This window comes from Stomoxys calcitrans, chromosome 1, assembly GCF_963082655.1.
Source record: "Stomoxys calcitrans chromosome 1, idStoCalc2.1, whole genome shotgun sequence".
NCBI lineage: Eukaryota > Metazoa > Arthropoda > Insecta > Diptera > Muscidae > Stomoxys > Stomoxys calcitrans.
The window spans coordinates 76,731,883-76,750,416 of NC_081552.1; the positions used below are offsets into that span (position 1 = coordinate 76,731,883).

General features: G+C 38.3%; 1 protein-coding gene across 4 annotated transcripts in view; it reads left to right on the forward strand.

Annotated features, from left to right (window-relative positions):
• The window catches only part of LOC106086832 (uncharacterized), a 109,859-nt gene extending 97,715 nt beyond the window's left edge, over window positions 1-12,144 (forward strand). For 2 of the 4 annotated variants that reach the window (XM_059361201.1, XM_013251644.2), the window contains one exon: window positions 10,379-12,144. In XM_059361201.1, coding sequence (XP_059217184.1) covers window positions 10,379-11,089 — 711 coding nt within the window. In that variant the 3' untranslated portion in view covers window positions 11,090-12,144. Of the gene's footprint in view, window positions 1-6,986; window positions 7,351-7,402; window positions 7,571-10,378 lie in introns of those variants that run through there. The other 2 variants (XR_009396647.1, XM_059361202.1) reach the window with 2 other exon arrangements.
• Window positions 12,145-18,534: the final 6,390 nt, after the last annotated feature.

The window sequence follows — 18,534 nt, forward strand, 5'->3', positions numbered from 1 at the left end:
GACTTGTAAATTTTAAAGTGAAGCTTTTAACAATCAAATTTTACGACCGAACAGGTTGAATGATAACGCAAGGCTCTCTCTTAAAAACTATCATCTTCAATATGTCAAAACAAAAGGAATTTTATAAGAATGGAACAAAACCGAAATATTACACACACATACAAAGAGATCAAATATAAGAAAAGGAGTAATAATAAAGAATAAAACTTAGGGAGGCTATTCACGACACTATGTCAGCAATATTCAAATTAATGTAATTTTACTAAACACCTCGACCATTTTGTTTTACTTCATTGCGACTTAAAGAACGCCGTTTTTACATTTTATGAGAAGAATTTTCTTAAACTTCTTAAATTAAAATTTCTCTCACGACGTCTTCGCGTGTGGTGTTAACACAAGAACGTCGAGTGTTAACGTCTTTTGTATTTGTATTTATTAATAGATGCACATACGACACGATTTACATCTTTTAATTACCGTATGTGACTTCTGTTTGTAACTCCTCGAAATATTCATCTTAGACCCCATAAAGTATATATAATCTTGATCGAAGAGGTAAAGCTAGCCGCTTGAAATTTTGCACAAATACCAATGGGCCATATCGGTGCATGTTTTGATATAGCTGTCTTGGATCTTGACTTCTTGAGCCACTAAAGGGCGCAATTTTTATCCGATTTGGCTGAAGTTTTGCATGAGGTGTTTGTTTATGACTTTCAACAACTGTGCCGAGTAGGGAGTGAAATCGGAGCATAACCTGATATAGCTATCATATAAACCTTGACTTTTTGAGCATTTAGGTGGTGCAAATCCTATCCGATTTCGCTGAAATTTTGCATCACGTGTTTCGTTATGATTTTCAAAACTGTGCAAAGTATGGTTCAAATCGGTCTATAACCGATCTGGTATCTTGACTTTTTAAGCCTCTATAGGGCGCAATTATTATCTAAATGGGTGAATTTTTGTATAACGACTTCTCCCATAACCTTCAACATAAGTGTAAATTATGGTCTGAATCGTTTATAGCCTAATACAGCTCCCCTATAAAACGATCTCCCTATTTTACTTTTTGAGCACCTAAAGGGCGCAATTCTTATTCGATTTGTCTAAAATTTTACACAATGACTTCTACTTTCTTCTGATATATTATCTTCTGTTGCGCTATTGCAGTATTCGAAAATTTAAAAAAATGTAAGCTTCCTGCATAGGATATAGTGATCACCACAACCAAACTCCTTAGAATGATCTAATAATACCAGACAAGAGTATATATCCATAATCCAAATTCGATCGAATTTCCTCCGTCAAATCAATTACAGCAGTTGTACAGTTATGTAGAGGTCGAAAACCAGATTGTCTGTCCAAAGTGTATTTAATAAGGAGATTAACGCCTTCTCTGAAGTTGGTACGATCCGTATCGTTTAGGCGGCGGGCCATAGCGAAGTAAGAGGATACGAAAGAGCAGACGATTTGGCAGTAACCCGAAGCCTTTCGCGTCGACGTAATCCGAGTTAAGGGCGTGGGCGAAGAACTCCCACTTTGGAATAGTGAAACTGACGGTAGGACGACGAAAATTCTATGGGGAGATCCGGATCATGAGAAGACGAGGCTATTACTGAAAGGAAGTAAGAAGGAGGTCAGTATAACATTCCGTATCATAACGGGATATATAGGAGTACGACCTCACTTATGCAAAAACGGTGCGGCAAGTGATAACATGTGGGGAACATGATGCGATGTTGGAGAATTTCCTATGTCATTGCCCGGCTTTCGCGGCTAACAGACACCGGCACTTAGGTGGGTACACAATACCAGATATGAAACAAATTAGGGGCGTGATGTGGAAAGCAATTAGGGATTTTCTTTTGTCACTGCCCGGCATTCGCGTCCAACAGATACCGGCACTTAAGTGGAGACAATATCAGACATGAACCAACTTAGGGGAGTGGTATTGAAAACAATTCAGGATTTTGTAAGTAGCACGGAATTCCTTACTAAAAATTTTCTTTTTAGGAGTAACTTTATAGTTTTTAGAGCGCACAACAAGCCGATCACTGGCTTAGGTGTATGTCTATAGTTTGAACATGTTGAGGCAGCATCTCTTAACGGCAAGCTACAACGAAACTTATTTGCAGATTGTTTAGGTTTTTCATTTTTTTAACATGTATTTTCTGCGGACATTGTTAAAATGTTTATACAAATTTGGATAGCAATGTATCATAGGAACTACAACGAATATTGTGGCGTGAGGAGCCTGATCAACTGGTTACACATTTCCATGCCATTTCAATGCCATGTACTGCCAAAAATTAAAAAAAAATTATGCCAGCTTATTCAGTGAATCCTGTTTATTGTCGTTCTACGGATGAAAATGGAGACATGAAGGTCACAATCATCGCGTCCAAAACTCGTGTTGCAGCTCTGAAGCAGTTATCTTTACCACGTTTGGAGTTGTGTGGTGCGCTGCTTCTCACCAGGCTGATAAAGACAATCGCAAAATCGTTGGCACCAAGCAATATAGAATTCTCAGCTTGGTGTCACTCTTCAATCGTTCTATCGTAATTGGCACTCCAACCTATTAAACTGAAATCATTTGTTGCTAACCGGACTTCGGAAATTTTGGATACCGTACCTCGCAGTATCTAGAGACATGTTGGTTCGAAAGAAAACCCTGCAGATTCCGCCTCTCGCGACTTACTGGCTGAACACCTTCTGGAGTTCGAATTGTGGTGGTAGGGCCCCAACTGGCTACATGATCCAGATCTATTTAAGCAACAAGAATCAACTTTTCATTCGTCCGATCAAGATCCAGAATTTCATTCCGTAATTAAAACAAGTTCTATCGTCTTGACAACAGCTTCTACAGCAGTTGTACATCCTTTGCAAAACCTAGTTGACAAAGTATCGTCTTTGAATAAATTAATCCTGCATATTTTCTTCGCTTCGTTATTACCATGAAATCTAAGAAACGACCTACGACTTCTTATTTGACTTTTGAGAAATTGAATTTGGCCAGAATCGTTTGCCTTCATCTAGCTTAGAGCATCTTTGTGGACAAAAGGAACTGCCCGCATCGAGGTACGTCCATTAAGAACGATTCCAAACTAAAACTTTTGAAATCTCACCTTTTTGGATAAAACGGATTAATTAGAGTTGATGGATGAATCAGCATCTCACTTCTAATGGAAGACATTCAACACCCTATCATTTTGCTTAAGGAGCATAGAATAACTCAACTTATCTTGCTTGAATAACATGCTACAAATTTTCCCCCTGGAGTATCAGTACTTTTTGTCATTGTTCGCCAGAAATATTGGATTCTTGGGGTCAGAAATCTAATACGAAAAATTACACATCAGTGCTGAAATGCTTTCGACGCTCACGTCAAAACCAACATCAGAAGATGTCTGACTTGCCCTCGGTACATGTACAACAAGCATATCCGTTCCGGCTGTGACTATGCAGGTCTATTTACTTTAAAATTGTACAAGGCAGAAACGCCAAGACGTCTTAAGGCTATATACAGTGCCACACATAAGTATTAGCACAACCATCAATTTTTAACATGACCGCTATTTTTCAGTCTACTCAAAAAATATTTTTCCGAAAGAACCCATGTTGTTACTTAAGTAATGCACAAAATTTTATTCCAAAAAATTTTTTTAACTTTTTTATATTTTATTTAACAAAAAAATAACGCGATTTCATCGCACAAAAGTATTGACACACTTCTATTTATCTTAAATATCTAAAAATTTTAGTCTAATTAATACTTTGTGGGAAAGCCCTTTTGCTTGATCACTGCGTCCAAATGGTTTGGCATGGAATGCACTAATTTCTCGTAGTTTTCTTCCCTTTTTTGCCATTCTTCTGCCTGCTTAAGTTCGGACTTATAGGAAATTTCCGACCTTTTTACACATCTATCCAGTTCCTCCCACAAATGCTGTCCGTAGATTGCGGAGGATGTGGCAGGACATGTGCGATATTCATTATTAGCCACATACGCACATCATGAGCAGAATGTTTGGGGTCATTGTCCTGTTGAAATATAAATGACCTCGGTAGATTCAGTTTTTCTGCGCTTTTTTTACATTTTCCTTGAAAATATTTAAATATACTATTTTGTCCAAAATGTCTTCGATGAAGACCAGCTTACCGACCCCTGCAGACGACATGCAACCCCATACCATAACTCCTCCTTCACCGTGTTTGACTGTAGGCGCAAGATTTTTTTTCATATTTCCATACAGTAGAGCGGCCATCAGAACGGAAAATGTTGTACTTACTCTCATCCGAGAATAGCACTTGGTCCCAGAAGCTATTCGGTCAGCTCACATATTATCTTTCGTAGGCGAGGCGCTTCTGGTTCTTTAAATAAATAAGCGGTTTATGCCTAACAACTCTGGCACTGTAATCGGCCTCATGTTGTTGTTGTTGTCGATGAAGGACTTCATCGGGTCAATCCGGTACGTACAACCGGCTGCCATGGGATTGGTTGTTGTATCGGCCTCATGGAGCACTCTTCTGATCGTCATGGGATGAATTTTCTTTCCAGTCTCTCCTTGAACTTCAGCTGTTAATTGAGTTGATATATTTTTTTTGGTCCTTTTGAATTTCTCGCACTATCTTTTGACGGTCCCGGTCACTTAAAACTCGGGGACGCCCAGAGCTTTTGAAACGGCTTCTGTCCATCATTTGGCCGATCTGAGCAAACGATTTTCCTTGGCTGTGAAGGTGCATTATAATTTTTCGCTCAGATACAGTCGTTTCTTTTTTGCTTTGGGGCCATTTTTTGTATTTTCTGCATTAAATTTTATTCTTTTAACAAAAAACTTAAATTAACGGTAAAACAACGCGATAGATAATTTAGAAACCAATTGCAACGAACAAAGCAGCACGGTAAACAATTTTAAGAATCAATATTTTTGCGAAAAGAGTTGCCAACTGGCAAAAATTAGAAACAAATATTGCAGAACATATACATGTGCCAATACTTTTGTGCGATGAAATCGCGTTATTTTTTTGTTAAATAAAATATAAAAAAGTTTAAAAAAATTTGGAATAAAAATTTCTGCATAAGTTAAGTAACGGGTCGGGGCAAAAAAAAAATAGCGGTCAAGTTAAAAATTGGTGGTTGTGCCAATACTTAGGTGTGGCACTGTATTCATTTTCTTGTGTGGTAACCTCTCACATACACATCGAGCTAGTAAGTGATTTGACCACCCATTGTTTCCCGGCCACATTGCGGATATTTATGGCACGTCGAGGTAAATGTTCCAGCATATTCAGCGATAATGGGAAAAACTTTGTGGGTGCCAAACGGAAATTGAATGAAATGAATCAATATCTCCTGTCTGATGAACAAAACTCTTGAGTTTCACTATCTCTGACAAAAGTGGAATCTCATACCACCGTACTCCCCTCATTGGGACGGTATCTGAGAATCGGCAGTACGTTCTGTTAAACTTTATTCGAAACGAGTCCTTGGTGACACTATCCTGACTTTCGAGCAAATGCGAACGTTATTCGCAAAGATAGAAGCTTTAGTTAACTCACAACCATTGAGGTTCTGTTCCAACTCGCAGACAGAATATCTATCTCCATTCCCTTTTTTGATTTAGAGAACGATGGCGCCAGAGAAAGATCTTACTAATATTAACGTCAATCGCCTTGATTACTGGCAACACATTCAATCGATGTACCAAGGCTTCTGGAAGCCATGGAGCCAAGAGTACAATAACTCGACCCAACATTGAAATTGCCAACATCGTTCTCGTGAAGGAATACACCACTCCTCCAGCCACATGAAACAAAGATCGAGTTGTTGAGACATTTCCCGGTAAGGATGGGCTAATCCAAGTAGTCAAGCTGAAGACGGCCCATGGTGAGATGATCCCTATCCAAGGTGGTAAGGCTTCCTCAGTACTGAAACAGTGTTTCAGGCCGGCCCGGGATGTTGATGAACAGATCGATTATTCTTTGATTTTTTAGTTGAATTTACATTTATGTTAAATTTTACTACTATGTTTTTGTATCCTTTCATAATCCTTTTATTTGCTACTTATATTTAATATAACTCTGTAATCATTCTCATTTTGTATCACTTATTCCCTTTGTTCATAATCAGTTTTGCTTCGTATTACTTGCTCGGTTAACATCTATTTTACTATTGGGTTGCCCAAAAAGTAATTGCGGATTTTTTAAAAGAAAGTAAATGCATTTTTAATAAAACTTAGAATGAACTTTAATCAAATATACTTTTTTTACAATTTTTTTCTAAAGCAAGCTAAAAGTAGCAGCTGATAACTGACAGAAGAAAGAATGCAATTACAGAGTCACAAGCTGTGAAAAAATTTGTCAACGCCGACTATATAAAAAATCCGCAATTACTTTTTGGGCAACCCAATAGAATTGAGCTTTGGTGATTAAAAATGTTGTTAGCTAAGTTTAATGGCTCTATCGTTTTATTTGTTAACGGCTTAGCATTCTAGTTTTCTAACGGACAACAAGTGAATTATCTGATGTATTGTATTATTGATTGAACCGTTGAGTGGAGCGGACGTTTTGTTATTTCGCTATGCAAAAATTTTCCTGTAACTCAATGATAGCGGCAGATCTAGAGCCCGGGAGTAGGCTTACAAAAGACCCCAATACCCAACAGCTGCGGTGGTGGTATCAAGCCGTAGCATGTTGTCTGCTATCGACTTAATGATTTCCGATGTATTGTTATTCTTATTCTTGGCACCATTTGGTACCTGCTTTACAGAAGGGGACAGATTTTTAAGTTAGGTTAGTTTGAAAAGTAAGTATCTGTTAGCCCCGAAAGCCGAGCGGTGACATAGGAAATGCTCCAACATCTCATCATATTCCCCGCATGCCCTACACATGCTATCATTTGCCACACCGATTTTACATAAGTGAGCTTGTAATCCTATGTGGGCCGTTATAATACTGAGAGCTATACTGACCTCCTTCTTACTTTCTTTCAGTAATATCCTCTCACGATCTGGATTTCCCTTTATGATTTTCGCCGTCCTACCGACCATTTCGCTGTTCCACAGGGTTGCATGCGCATTCGTGACCCACGCCCTCAACTCGGATTGCGCCGCACTATGGGCGGAAATGAAATGAAAGAAACTTAGCGAAACAATTACTTGGATGTTCTTTTGAGCACTTTCTCAATAGTAGATGCCTCTGCTGTTTCTTCAACATCCTTAAGTACCGTGAACCCAGTTACCTTCTTCCTCATATTCGTACTGAAAGTTTCAATCATGTTTTATTTGAAAGATCATTTGTAGTACGCTTGTCAAGGCTATGGAATACTCTTCCTACTAGTCTTAAAAACATCTCTTTGTATGTCAACAAACTTTTAAGTCTTAGCTAGCTAATCCAACATTTCTTATAGGCAACTCAATTGAATTCGTTTTCATCACTGATGATATCTCACACTTGCTGCTTTTTCTTGGTGTTTGAACGGATAATTGTGCGTTAGACTATGTTACTAACTCTTTTAAATAACATTTTTTTAAGCTCAATAAATTTGCCAGTTATTTATTTTAGTGATAGTATTATATTAGATTTTAATATTGATTTTTGTATTATGAAAACTTGAAAATTTTCAAATCTTTCAATGTAAAGCACGAGTGGGCGATGTTTGATCAACAAGTAAAAAGGCGTTAAGTTCGGCCGGGCCGAACTTTGGATAGCCACCACCTCGGGTATATATGTAAACCACCTTTCATCAAAATTCGGTAAAAATTTCATACCTTATACTCATATACCTCATACCGATCTGAACTATATACGACACGGATGTAAAAAAGCCGAACATAAGTCACTGTGTCAAATTTCAGTGTAATCGGATTATAAATACGCCTTTTATGGGACCAAGACTTTAAATCGAGATATCGGTCTACATGGCAGCTATATCCAAATCTGGACCGATTTGGGCCAAGTTGCATAAACATGTCGAAGAACCTAACACAAAGCACTGTCCCAAATTTCGGCGAAATCGGACAATAAATGCCTCTTCTATGGGCCCTAAACCTTAAATCGTGAGATTGGTCTATATGGCAGCTATCCAAATCTGGACCGATCTGTGCGATATTGCAGAAGCATATCAAGGCGCTTAACTTAACTCACTGTTCCAAATTTCGGCGACATCGGACAATGAATGAGCATTTTATGGGCCCAAAACCATAAGTCAAGAAATCGGTCTATATGGCAGCTATATCCAAATCTGAACCGATCTGGACCAAATTGAAGAAATATATCAAAGGGCCTAACACAACTCACTGTCCCAAATTTCAGCAAAATCGGATAATGAATGTGGCTTTTATGGGCCTTACATTTTAAATCGGAGGATCGATCTATATGCCAGCTATATCCAAATCTGAACCGATCTGGGCGAATTTAACGAAGAAAGTCGAAGGGCCTAAGACAACTCACTGTCCCAAATTTCAGCGAAATCGGATAATAAATGTGGCTTTTATGGGCCTAAGACCCTAACTCGGAGGATCGGTCTATATGGCAGCTATATCCAAATCTGGACCGATCTGAGCTAAATTGACGAAGGATGTCGAAGGGCCTAACACAACTCACTGCCCCAAATTTCAACAAAATCGGATAATAAATGTGGCTTTTATGGGCCTAAGACCCTAAATCGTCGGATCGGTCTATATGGGGGCTATATCAAGATATAGTCCGATATAGTCCATCTTCGAACTTAACCTGCTTATAAACAAAAAAAAAATCTGTGCAAAATTTCAGCTCAATATCTCTATTTCTAAAGACTGCAGCGTGATTTCAACAGACAGACGGACGGACATGTCTAGATCGTCTTAGATTTTTACGCTGATCAAGAATATATATACTTTATAGGGTAGGAAATGGATATTTCGATGTGTTTCGATGTGCAAACGGAATGACAAGATGAATATACCCCCATCCTTCGGTGGTGGGTATAATAAAATGAATGAAATGGTGAAATGTGGCCAAAATTCGATGAAACCCACAAATGTGCTCCGATTGAAAATTGAAAAAATTGCAGAAGGCATATTGTATTTTAATTTTTTGAAAATAAGACACCCTGTAGTGGCACAGGGTGTCAAAATTAAGCATTTTTAGCATAGCTTATATTATAACTTTTGACGTACAAGACCAAATTGCATGATTTTCAAAAATTAATGCCTTATTGTGCGTTATACGAGAGAAATTAGCTACCATAAATATTTCGCCCGATTTTTTACTAAAGTTGCTTTGTTGAGCACATCTATCAACCAACCGAAATTTGACTCGAGACTATTTTTTTAAGACTCTTCAATTTTGAATTTGAATGAATTTTATAAAAATCGGTTCAGATTTAGATATATATCCCACATATATGCACGCCCGATTTTCACTTTCATAGCCATTGCAAGCAGACTAATCAACCAATATTTTGCAAATTGTTATAATAAGCTGCTGAATTTGTTAGATAACGGTTCAGATTTGGATATAGCTGCCAAGTATATGTAGTACCCAAATTGCACTTATGGATCCATAATACGAACGTTTATAAAGCGATAAAAAGATAAAAAGTTATAGCCCCTTCATGCTTGAAAAAGTGGAAAGTGTTTAATTTTGACTCCCTGTATCTTACCCCGTGTTAAAGATATAGACAAACAACGCCACTTCCTTGAAAGCATATGCCATCCTCTATAAATCTCTAGAAAAGTTTATTACTCAGAACAACAAGTAAAAAGTTTTGGACCTCTTTTCAATTTGCTTGCGTTTAGCCCACTATGCGACGTCAACAAAAAAGGTTTTCATCACAAAGTCCTTCGCGACGCATATTCGTTGCCTTCCCACAGTATCAACAGCTTCCAACAGGTTTATTCTTGTTACTCTCTCATGTTGTAGGCGTTAGGTCGGGTTAGGAATTCAGCATCAGGTCGGGTAAGGAATTCAGCATCATACCCAGCAGAGAAAAAAACGTCACAATAAAGAAAAAATGGTCACCCAACATGATGACAATGCCATCCGTGTAGGAAAAGGCCTTTTCACATACTTCCGGGTTCCATCATCACTCAGTATGCCCCCAAATGGGCAACCCACGGGACCTAGGGAATCTGTTATCAAAATCGCTCAGAACGGTCATCTTGTCCTATTTCTTCTCACTCCTTCCTGTTCAGAGCCTTCTGGTTATTGCAGTTGAAGCCACAGTATTATATTAGATTTTAATCCAACCCGTGTGGCACTTGTAGTTATGCCTTGCCTGGATGACTAGTAGTCTGTCTAAGTTACCCTACATCTCGGCTTCGACAACAAGCTGCGTTCTCGTACCTGCATTTTTTTATCACTTCTTTGTGTTCTTACCAACGCTTTTTTGTTCTCATTTTAGCCACAGAAACGGTTTATTTTGAAAGTCTGGAAGAAATCAGCATTGGACATATTACAAGGGCGCAACCAACCCACACCTATGGAAGATGCTATCATGGGATTTGCAGCACTTGATCTTACTGCCTTTAGCAAAGGTTTGCACATTGCTGGTCGCTTCAATATTGTCGATTTTAATGGACGCATAAATGGCCTATTAGAAATCCGTTGTCAGCCCTTAGAAGATATACCAATACAGGGGGGCGCCGTCAACCTTCCTGTAGCTTCAACGAGTAGCAGGCCTCAAGCCACGGGTACAGCAGCTACTGGTGCTGCCGCTATTGCCGAAGGTCAATCGGCATCAGTTGATGCGGTTATAGATCAATTTGAGCAAACCCTAGATTTAACCCATTTAAATTTGGGACAAGCTATTAAGCGTAAATTTACCGAATTGGAAGGTATATCACAGCGTTTAAGAGCTCGCCTGGGTGATATCACAGGAACTGACATACCAACATCTTTTAATATGGAGCAGTTTGATTCGTGGCGGCCCGTGCCATCCGATATTAATGATAATGATTTGGATGAGTTTGAAAATGATCTCAATACACCGCCTGCAGAGGAAGAAGAAGAAGATGGAGAACAACTAAAACAAGAAAAATTTAAAACAGACAACAAAATTTCCAGGAACTCCCAAGGGAATCGTGCAAACGATAACGAATGCTCAAGTGAATAGTGTTTGTGGTTACGACAAACCTTCGAAGTCTGTCATTTTGATCATAATTGCACATTATTTAAGCTAATCATAATACCCTCACTAGTAATATTCACAGTCTACACCTCCGCGTACTTGTTCTTCTCCTTCTTGAGCACCCGCTGCACTTTGTTAGGCAACTTATGTACTAAACTTAAGGAACTATATTCATAGCATCACCGGCATCATTACAGCCACACACCCCCACATCACAGCAAGACTACAAGCCCTCCTTATAAACTAAGAAGCCAAATTACCGAGTTCCCTCAGTTGCCGTCATGACAGAAGAGCGCATATTAATTAACGCCATAGTCTAAACAGCAATGAGAGACTCATTCTCCTCCTTTGTTTTATTTGTTCTCTTCAATTTGTACTTAGCCATGGGGACAGATTTTGTGAAACTAAGCAAAATGGAATATAATTCGAAATTATAAGTAACCACAACATAATTAAGAGGAAAGTGAAAACTAGCATTAGAAAATCCAACAAAAAGCGTGATTTGTTTTTATAAAACATAAATGTTTCTAAAGAAATTGCATATATTTGAATTTTTGTTTAATTTTTACCGTGAGTTTAATTAGAAAACCTTAGTTTTTATCATTAATTTACAATATCTTTTAATTTCCTTATAGCAAAGCTTATATAAAATATTAATACACATACATATTTTTTAGTTTTAAACAAACAAATTGTTTATATAATTATTTGTTAAAAGAAAATAAAGATACTGTACTTAAATCCACCCATGTGCATGCATATAAACGTATATAACACTCACCCACACACACACACAGATATATATACATAGTCATTAGTATTATTACTAAAATCGTACAAAGAATCAAACATAATGGTCCGCATCAGAAGAATGGAAGAACAATTGAAGGCGGTCTATGCATATACACACATGAGTACAATGTTTGAATACGATATTAACTTTTAATAACTTAACTAGTATTATGCACACATGCATATACTCCCCTTTAATATTGATGTTGAATTATGAATTTCTTGATAAAATTACACAAATAAAAAGAAACCCATTTTTCAATGTTAGAAAAACAAAAAAGTTTTATTTTTAATTATGAAAAGAATTTGTTGTTAATAAGGTCCACCCACCACGTAAGATAGCGGCATATGTTTATTTTGCCATTTCATTTTTGGGTTTTCCACGCACAGAAAATATATCACGAACATTTTTTCAATTAAAATTTTAATTGAAAATAACAATGTTTTCAATTAAAAAATTAGTTGGATCAATAATTTTTTAATTGAATTCGGATTTTTTTCAATTACGATCGTGAATGAAACGTAGGCAATTTTCATTAAAAAAATTAATTGATTTTTTTTTAATCTGCAATTTTTGAAATGTTTAATTAAAAAATTAATTGATTCAATAATTTTTGTAATTGAATCTTAAATTTTCAATTAAACAATAACGATCAAGATCACTAAATTGTTTTTTTTTTCGTGACTCAATTTGTTCGGCAATTCATTGAAAACAGTTGAGTGCTTTCGCTCTAGACTTTTCCAAAAATGGGCAGTCATAACAGTGATGTTGGGTCTAAATGTTTCCGATTCCATTAAAAATTATTGAAAGAACTTACACCTTAGAGTAATAAAATTTTTTTCTTTTTGGCACTTGATTCGTTTGTCAATTCATTGGAAACAGCTGTTTTCCGTCTATAAAATCAGTTGTTTTTAATGAATTGGCGAACGAATCGAGTGGCAAAAAGAAAAAAAGCCTGTGGCACCGTTATTTTTTAATTGAAACACAGTCGGCAACAAGGTCTCGTTGCATCCAGTTGTGTTCTTTATAATCGCTCTGTTATTTTCATGTGCGCTCTTTTTACATCTCTCGTTGCCCCTCAATTACATTTTCTTTTCTTTATCCCCAACGTTTATTTATTTTTCACGGATCGATTTGAATTTTATCGTATTCAATTGACCGTTCGCCAATATTATCGCCGAAAATCCTTCCCCAAAACGTAAAAAAATAACCTTGTCAACCTCAATAACACCCACGATCTTCCAAATATTAACATAAAAAACCCTTTACGTAATAACCGAAAGCAAAGAAAACGATAAACCTATCCGTAACCATAACATATTTCTTGTCTCTAAAGTATTTCTTCAGAAAGCCCCTATGGGACATATATCAGGTAAACTCTTAGTGTTTAGATTCCCAAAAACTAGGGGTTTACCTGATATATTTGTCCCATAGAGGCTTTCCTTCACCCCACGTTAATCATCGTGAAAGACATTGTGTTTTCGAGAGACTCAACCTCGATTATTTCCTCACTTGATAGATCAGTGAGGAAATAATCGGGGGCCTCATGAGAAAGCTGTTGAATGCAGAAAGGTAACCAAGCATGTGGATGGGAAAGTTATTAATACTTTCATGCACATCCTTGACTTAAGCCTTCACCAATTGCCGAAAGAAGTTAAAGCAGGAAAAGTTGTAAACTTGGACACACCAAAAAACATTGTAGGAGCGAAGAAGATATGTGCGAAATTTGTGCATCAACCCTACATCAACCTAGCCCTTGCACAACAGTTCTATGCTTAAATTGCAGACAACATCATAGATCTAACAACAAAATCTGCCCCCTATCAAACAGAGAAGAGAAATACTGAAAATAAAAACAATTGAGAAATTAAGTTATGCCGATGCCAAACCAGAGCTTCTCTAATTCAAACCTTCGAAATCCGCATAGAAGAACTAAAAACCGTGTAAGAAGAAAAACAGAAAAGAATACGAAACAAAACATAAATATTAAAAAAAACCACAACAAAATCAAATACCAACCAACCCACCAATGCAAGTACAAATACATTGGGCAAGTACAAATCTTAAAACAAAATTAGATTCTCTCTCAAACTGCTTCTAGCAGCGCCTAAACTACTCAATCTCTTACAACAGATACCAACACAAGTAATACAAATAATAAAGTATCTATGATTACTTCTACTGCTGTCAATGATAAAAACACTGAGTACGCAGATTCGAGATACACACCTGGTAGAAGATCTTGAAGAAGAAATGATATACATAGATTCTTCTCAGGTGGAGAGTGTGGATGACTAATCCCGTTTCTTATCTCCTTTTTACTATCATGTCAATTAAACTGCAATGGAACATGAATTATTAAACCAATCTAAAATATGGCCCGGCCGATATGGGATAACTATGAGCTCCACACAGGCTGAAACTTTGAGCTCCGACTTGTGTGGTGCCCATAGTTATCACGGGAAGCTTAACTGAAAGCTACCGGGCGCGTCCTCAGGTTGCGGATAGTGGAAAGCTCCATTTATATGCGGAGTAGCTGCAAATGCGACCGCGGGCAGTCAGCGATTTGCGAGAGGAGAGTCTCAGTGAGGAGTCAGGTGGCACTGGCTCTTAATTAAATGCTGAGTGGCAATGATACTCGAGATGACAAGGCGAGTTATTGGCGCCTTCAAATAACCAATGGCCAACATCAGCGTCTGTTTCCAGGTTAGGGGCGGCTGGCGGCGAGCGTCGGATCTTGGAGCAAGCGGCTCGCCACAACGAGGGATACATGCAATCCCACAAACCCATGCGGTTGGGGCGCTGGGCCAGTAACCCGCCCCCGGAAAACATAGAACTACTATGGATGAGATGCTAGCAACAATCCGCATAAAAGCCAAATTCTTCAACATCAGCCTTATTTGTGTCCCTGCCCCGACGGAAGACAAAGATGAGCAGACCAAGGATATTTTCTACGAGCGCCAAGAGAGAGAATATGACCGCTGCCCCGCCCATGATACTAAAATCGTTTTGGGAGATTTTAATGCGAAAATAGGGAAGGAAGACATTTTTGGTCCAACAGTCGATAAGTTTAGCCTCCACGAGATAACGTCCAGTAATGGGTTAAGGCTGATAGATTTCGCTGCGGAAAAAAACATGGTAGTTAGTAGCACCAGATTTCGACATAAAAATAATCACAAAGCAACATGGCTGTCACCCGATCAAAACACGAGAAACCCAATTCATCACGTTGTGATAGATAGAAGGCATTCATCCAGCGTGTTAGATGTACAAGAGTACCGAGATGCTACTGAAGCCAAGAATGCGGCATATAGAACAATCCCGCAATAAGTAGCAACGCGCCAGATGAAGGAGAGGTATCGCGAGAAAAGGAGAGCGGAGAAACGTCTATTCCGCAGAAAGAAAAAGGAAATGGAAAGACGTGAGTGTGAGCGAATTGAGATGTACAGGAGTCAGAATGAAGTCCGGAAATTCTACCAAAGAATTAAACATCAAACCGATGGCTTTGGTCCAGGCACATCCTCCTGCAGAGACAAAGAAGAAAATCTGGTAACTGACACAGATAACATGCTGAGGTTATGGAAAGAACATTTTACCCAACTGCTAGTGTCCGATGTTGGCGGCAAAGAGAATACCGCAGAACCAATCCCTGATGATAGTATAGTATGTTTACCTCCTAGTCAGAATGTGGTCCAAGTAGCAGTGACCCGACTAAAGAACAACAAGGCAGCAGGATCCGACGTGTTACCCGCTGAACTATTTAAGACCGGAGGCGACACGCTGATAAGATGTATGCATCAGCTTATCTGCTCAATCTGGCTAGAAGAACGCATACCCGGTGATTGGAACCTCTGCATACTATGTCCCGTACACAAGAAATGAGACAAGATGGAATGTGCCAACTACAGAGGAATAAGTCTCCTCCCCATCGCATACAAGATACTCTCGAGCGTACTGTGTGAAAGATTAAAACCTAAAGTCAATGAGATAATTGGGCCCTATCAATGCGGCCTTAGACCCGATAAATCCACCCTAGATCAGATATTCACACTGCGCCAAATCCAAAGACCCGAGAAGGACAAATCAACACCTATCATCTCTTTATTGACTGCAAAGCCGCCTTCGATACTCCTTTACGTTCAAAGGTATTTGAAGCCATGTCTGAGTTTGGCATTCCTGCAAAATTAATAAGACTCTGCAGGATGACACTTGCTGATACGCGTTCCTCAGTAAGAATAGGAAAGAATCTCTCCGAACCATTTAATACCAAAGGAGGTTTCAGACAAGGAGACAGCCTATCGTGTGATCTCTTTAATATCCTGCTGGAGAAGATTATACGAGATGCAGATGTGAATAGATATGGCACACTAATCACAAGAGAACACATGCTACACGCCTATGCCGACGACATCGATAACATAGGTCGGTCACCGGAAGTAGTAACTGCAGCCTTTGAAAGAATCGAAAATGGTTTCAACTCCCAAAAAGACTTGCAGAACCGGGCAGACAAAGAAAATGAAAAAAATTGGGAACCACAACTTTGAGACAGTCAGTAACTTTATCTACAATACCTCGGCACCGCCGTAACCGAAACGAATAACACCAGATTAAGCGAAGAATAATACTGGCAAACAAATGCTACTTTGGACTAAGTAAGCAGTTTAGAAACAAGGCCACCTCTCGACAGACGAAGATTACACTATACAAGACACTGATACTACCCGTGCTGTTATATGGTTCTGAAGCATGGGTACTTGTGAAAGCCGATAAGGCAGTGCTTGGAGTATTTGAGAGAAAGATTCTTCGTAAAATATATTGAGCAGTTTGCGTTAATGGAGAATATAGGCGACGTATAAACCACGAACTGTATGACGACGATAGCATAGTTACACGCATCAAAATACAACGGCTGCATTGGCTAGGTCATGTTGCCAAAATGGATGAAGATGATCCAGCAAAGAAGTCTTTTGAAGGCAAACACGGTGGTACATGCAAACCGGGAAGGCCAAAAGCCCGATGGAAAGATCAAGTTGTGAGAGACACCTCGAAACTTGGTGTCGGAGAGTTTAGAATGAGCGCAGAAGATCGAGGCACTTGGAACGCTATTCTACGTTCGGCTAGGGGAACAAATATTCTGTCATAGCCGATTAAAGTAAACTAAAGAAAGTAATCTAAAATATGGGGGTTCAATAGTAGCCAATGATTTTTCTGTCTTGGTTGAGATTTTTGCGGGGATGAAATTTAAAATTGTATCCTTACACCTTAATCCATCGGAAGACCTACCAACTAATTTTTTATCATAGATTTTTGCACAGTATGAAAAATCTCTAACATTATCCCAATTACTGAATTTCCCATGAACATTCCATTAAGGAACAGGGGATACTTCTCTCATGTCAATGAGTGCATTCCGATTAAAGTTTAAACCAAATGATAAGGACGTCCCTTAGTTTTATGCCGAGTCCAAACGGCGTGCCGCATAGCGACACCACTTGGTAGAGAAGTTTTAATATGGCAGGATACCTTACAAATGTAGCCAGCATTAGTAAGGGGATAGGTTAGGTAGAGTAGCAGTCCTTTACAGACTCAGCCAATTTTAAGTCCATTGTGATACCACAGTAGCGACAGACCAAGGCTTCTGGTGGGAATCGGACCCACGACCCCTGCATTGGTAATCCAAGCACGCTACCATCTCGGCTAGCGGGGCGCCCAAGTAAGGGGACAACCACCGCTAAAAATTTTGTTGATGTTTACGTCGTAATTTGAACTCAGGCTTTCGGCGTCATAGGCGGATATGCTAACCTCTGAGCCACGGTGGCCTCACAATTACCAAGCCAAATAATGATAAAACCACAATTGAAGGGTACCGGCCAATTTCACTAATTCCTTGCGCATCGAAACTACTAGAGAAAATCATTGCATACAGATATTATAATACGCAGAAAAAATGAAAAACACGGTTTAATTAAGCAATTTGTTCATTCAATTAAAAAATTCGCTGAAATCCGACCTATAAACGACTTTTTATTATTGATTAACAATTTTGCAATTTGGATTTATGACAAGCTGAAAATCCAATTAAAGCAGTTATTAACAAACAAAACAATTTATTTGAAAGTTGTCCCTTCTCTCAAATAACATTTTTACCAATTAAAAAAGGAAATAATTGATATTTTTTGCAATATTAAAAAATATTTAATTTTATTGGATTCAATTTCTGATAAAACGTGTAATATATTGATTTAAAGTATTTATTTTAATAATTTATATTTTCTAAAAGGAAGAAGAAAATATTGCATTTCCTTTATGACCCTCTCTATACTATCGTGAATACCGTCTGTAAAAAGTATAACGAACAAGATAATTTATACACATATTAAAGTTTATCGTAATAAATGCCAACCTTAGCATTTTGCGCACAATACCACGTAATCTAGATCCACATGAAGGAATACTGCATCTGTTATCTTCCGTCATCAGCGTCGTTTTCCAAGCCAATATAATCTCTATAGGGGTAATAACATATTAAAACAAGTAAAAAGGCGTTAAGTTCGGCCGGGCCGAACTTTGGATACCCACCACCTCGGGTATATATGTAAACCACCTTTCATCAAAATTCGGTGAAAATTTCATACCT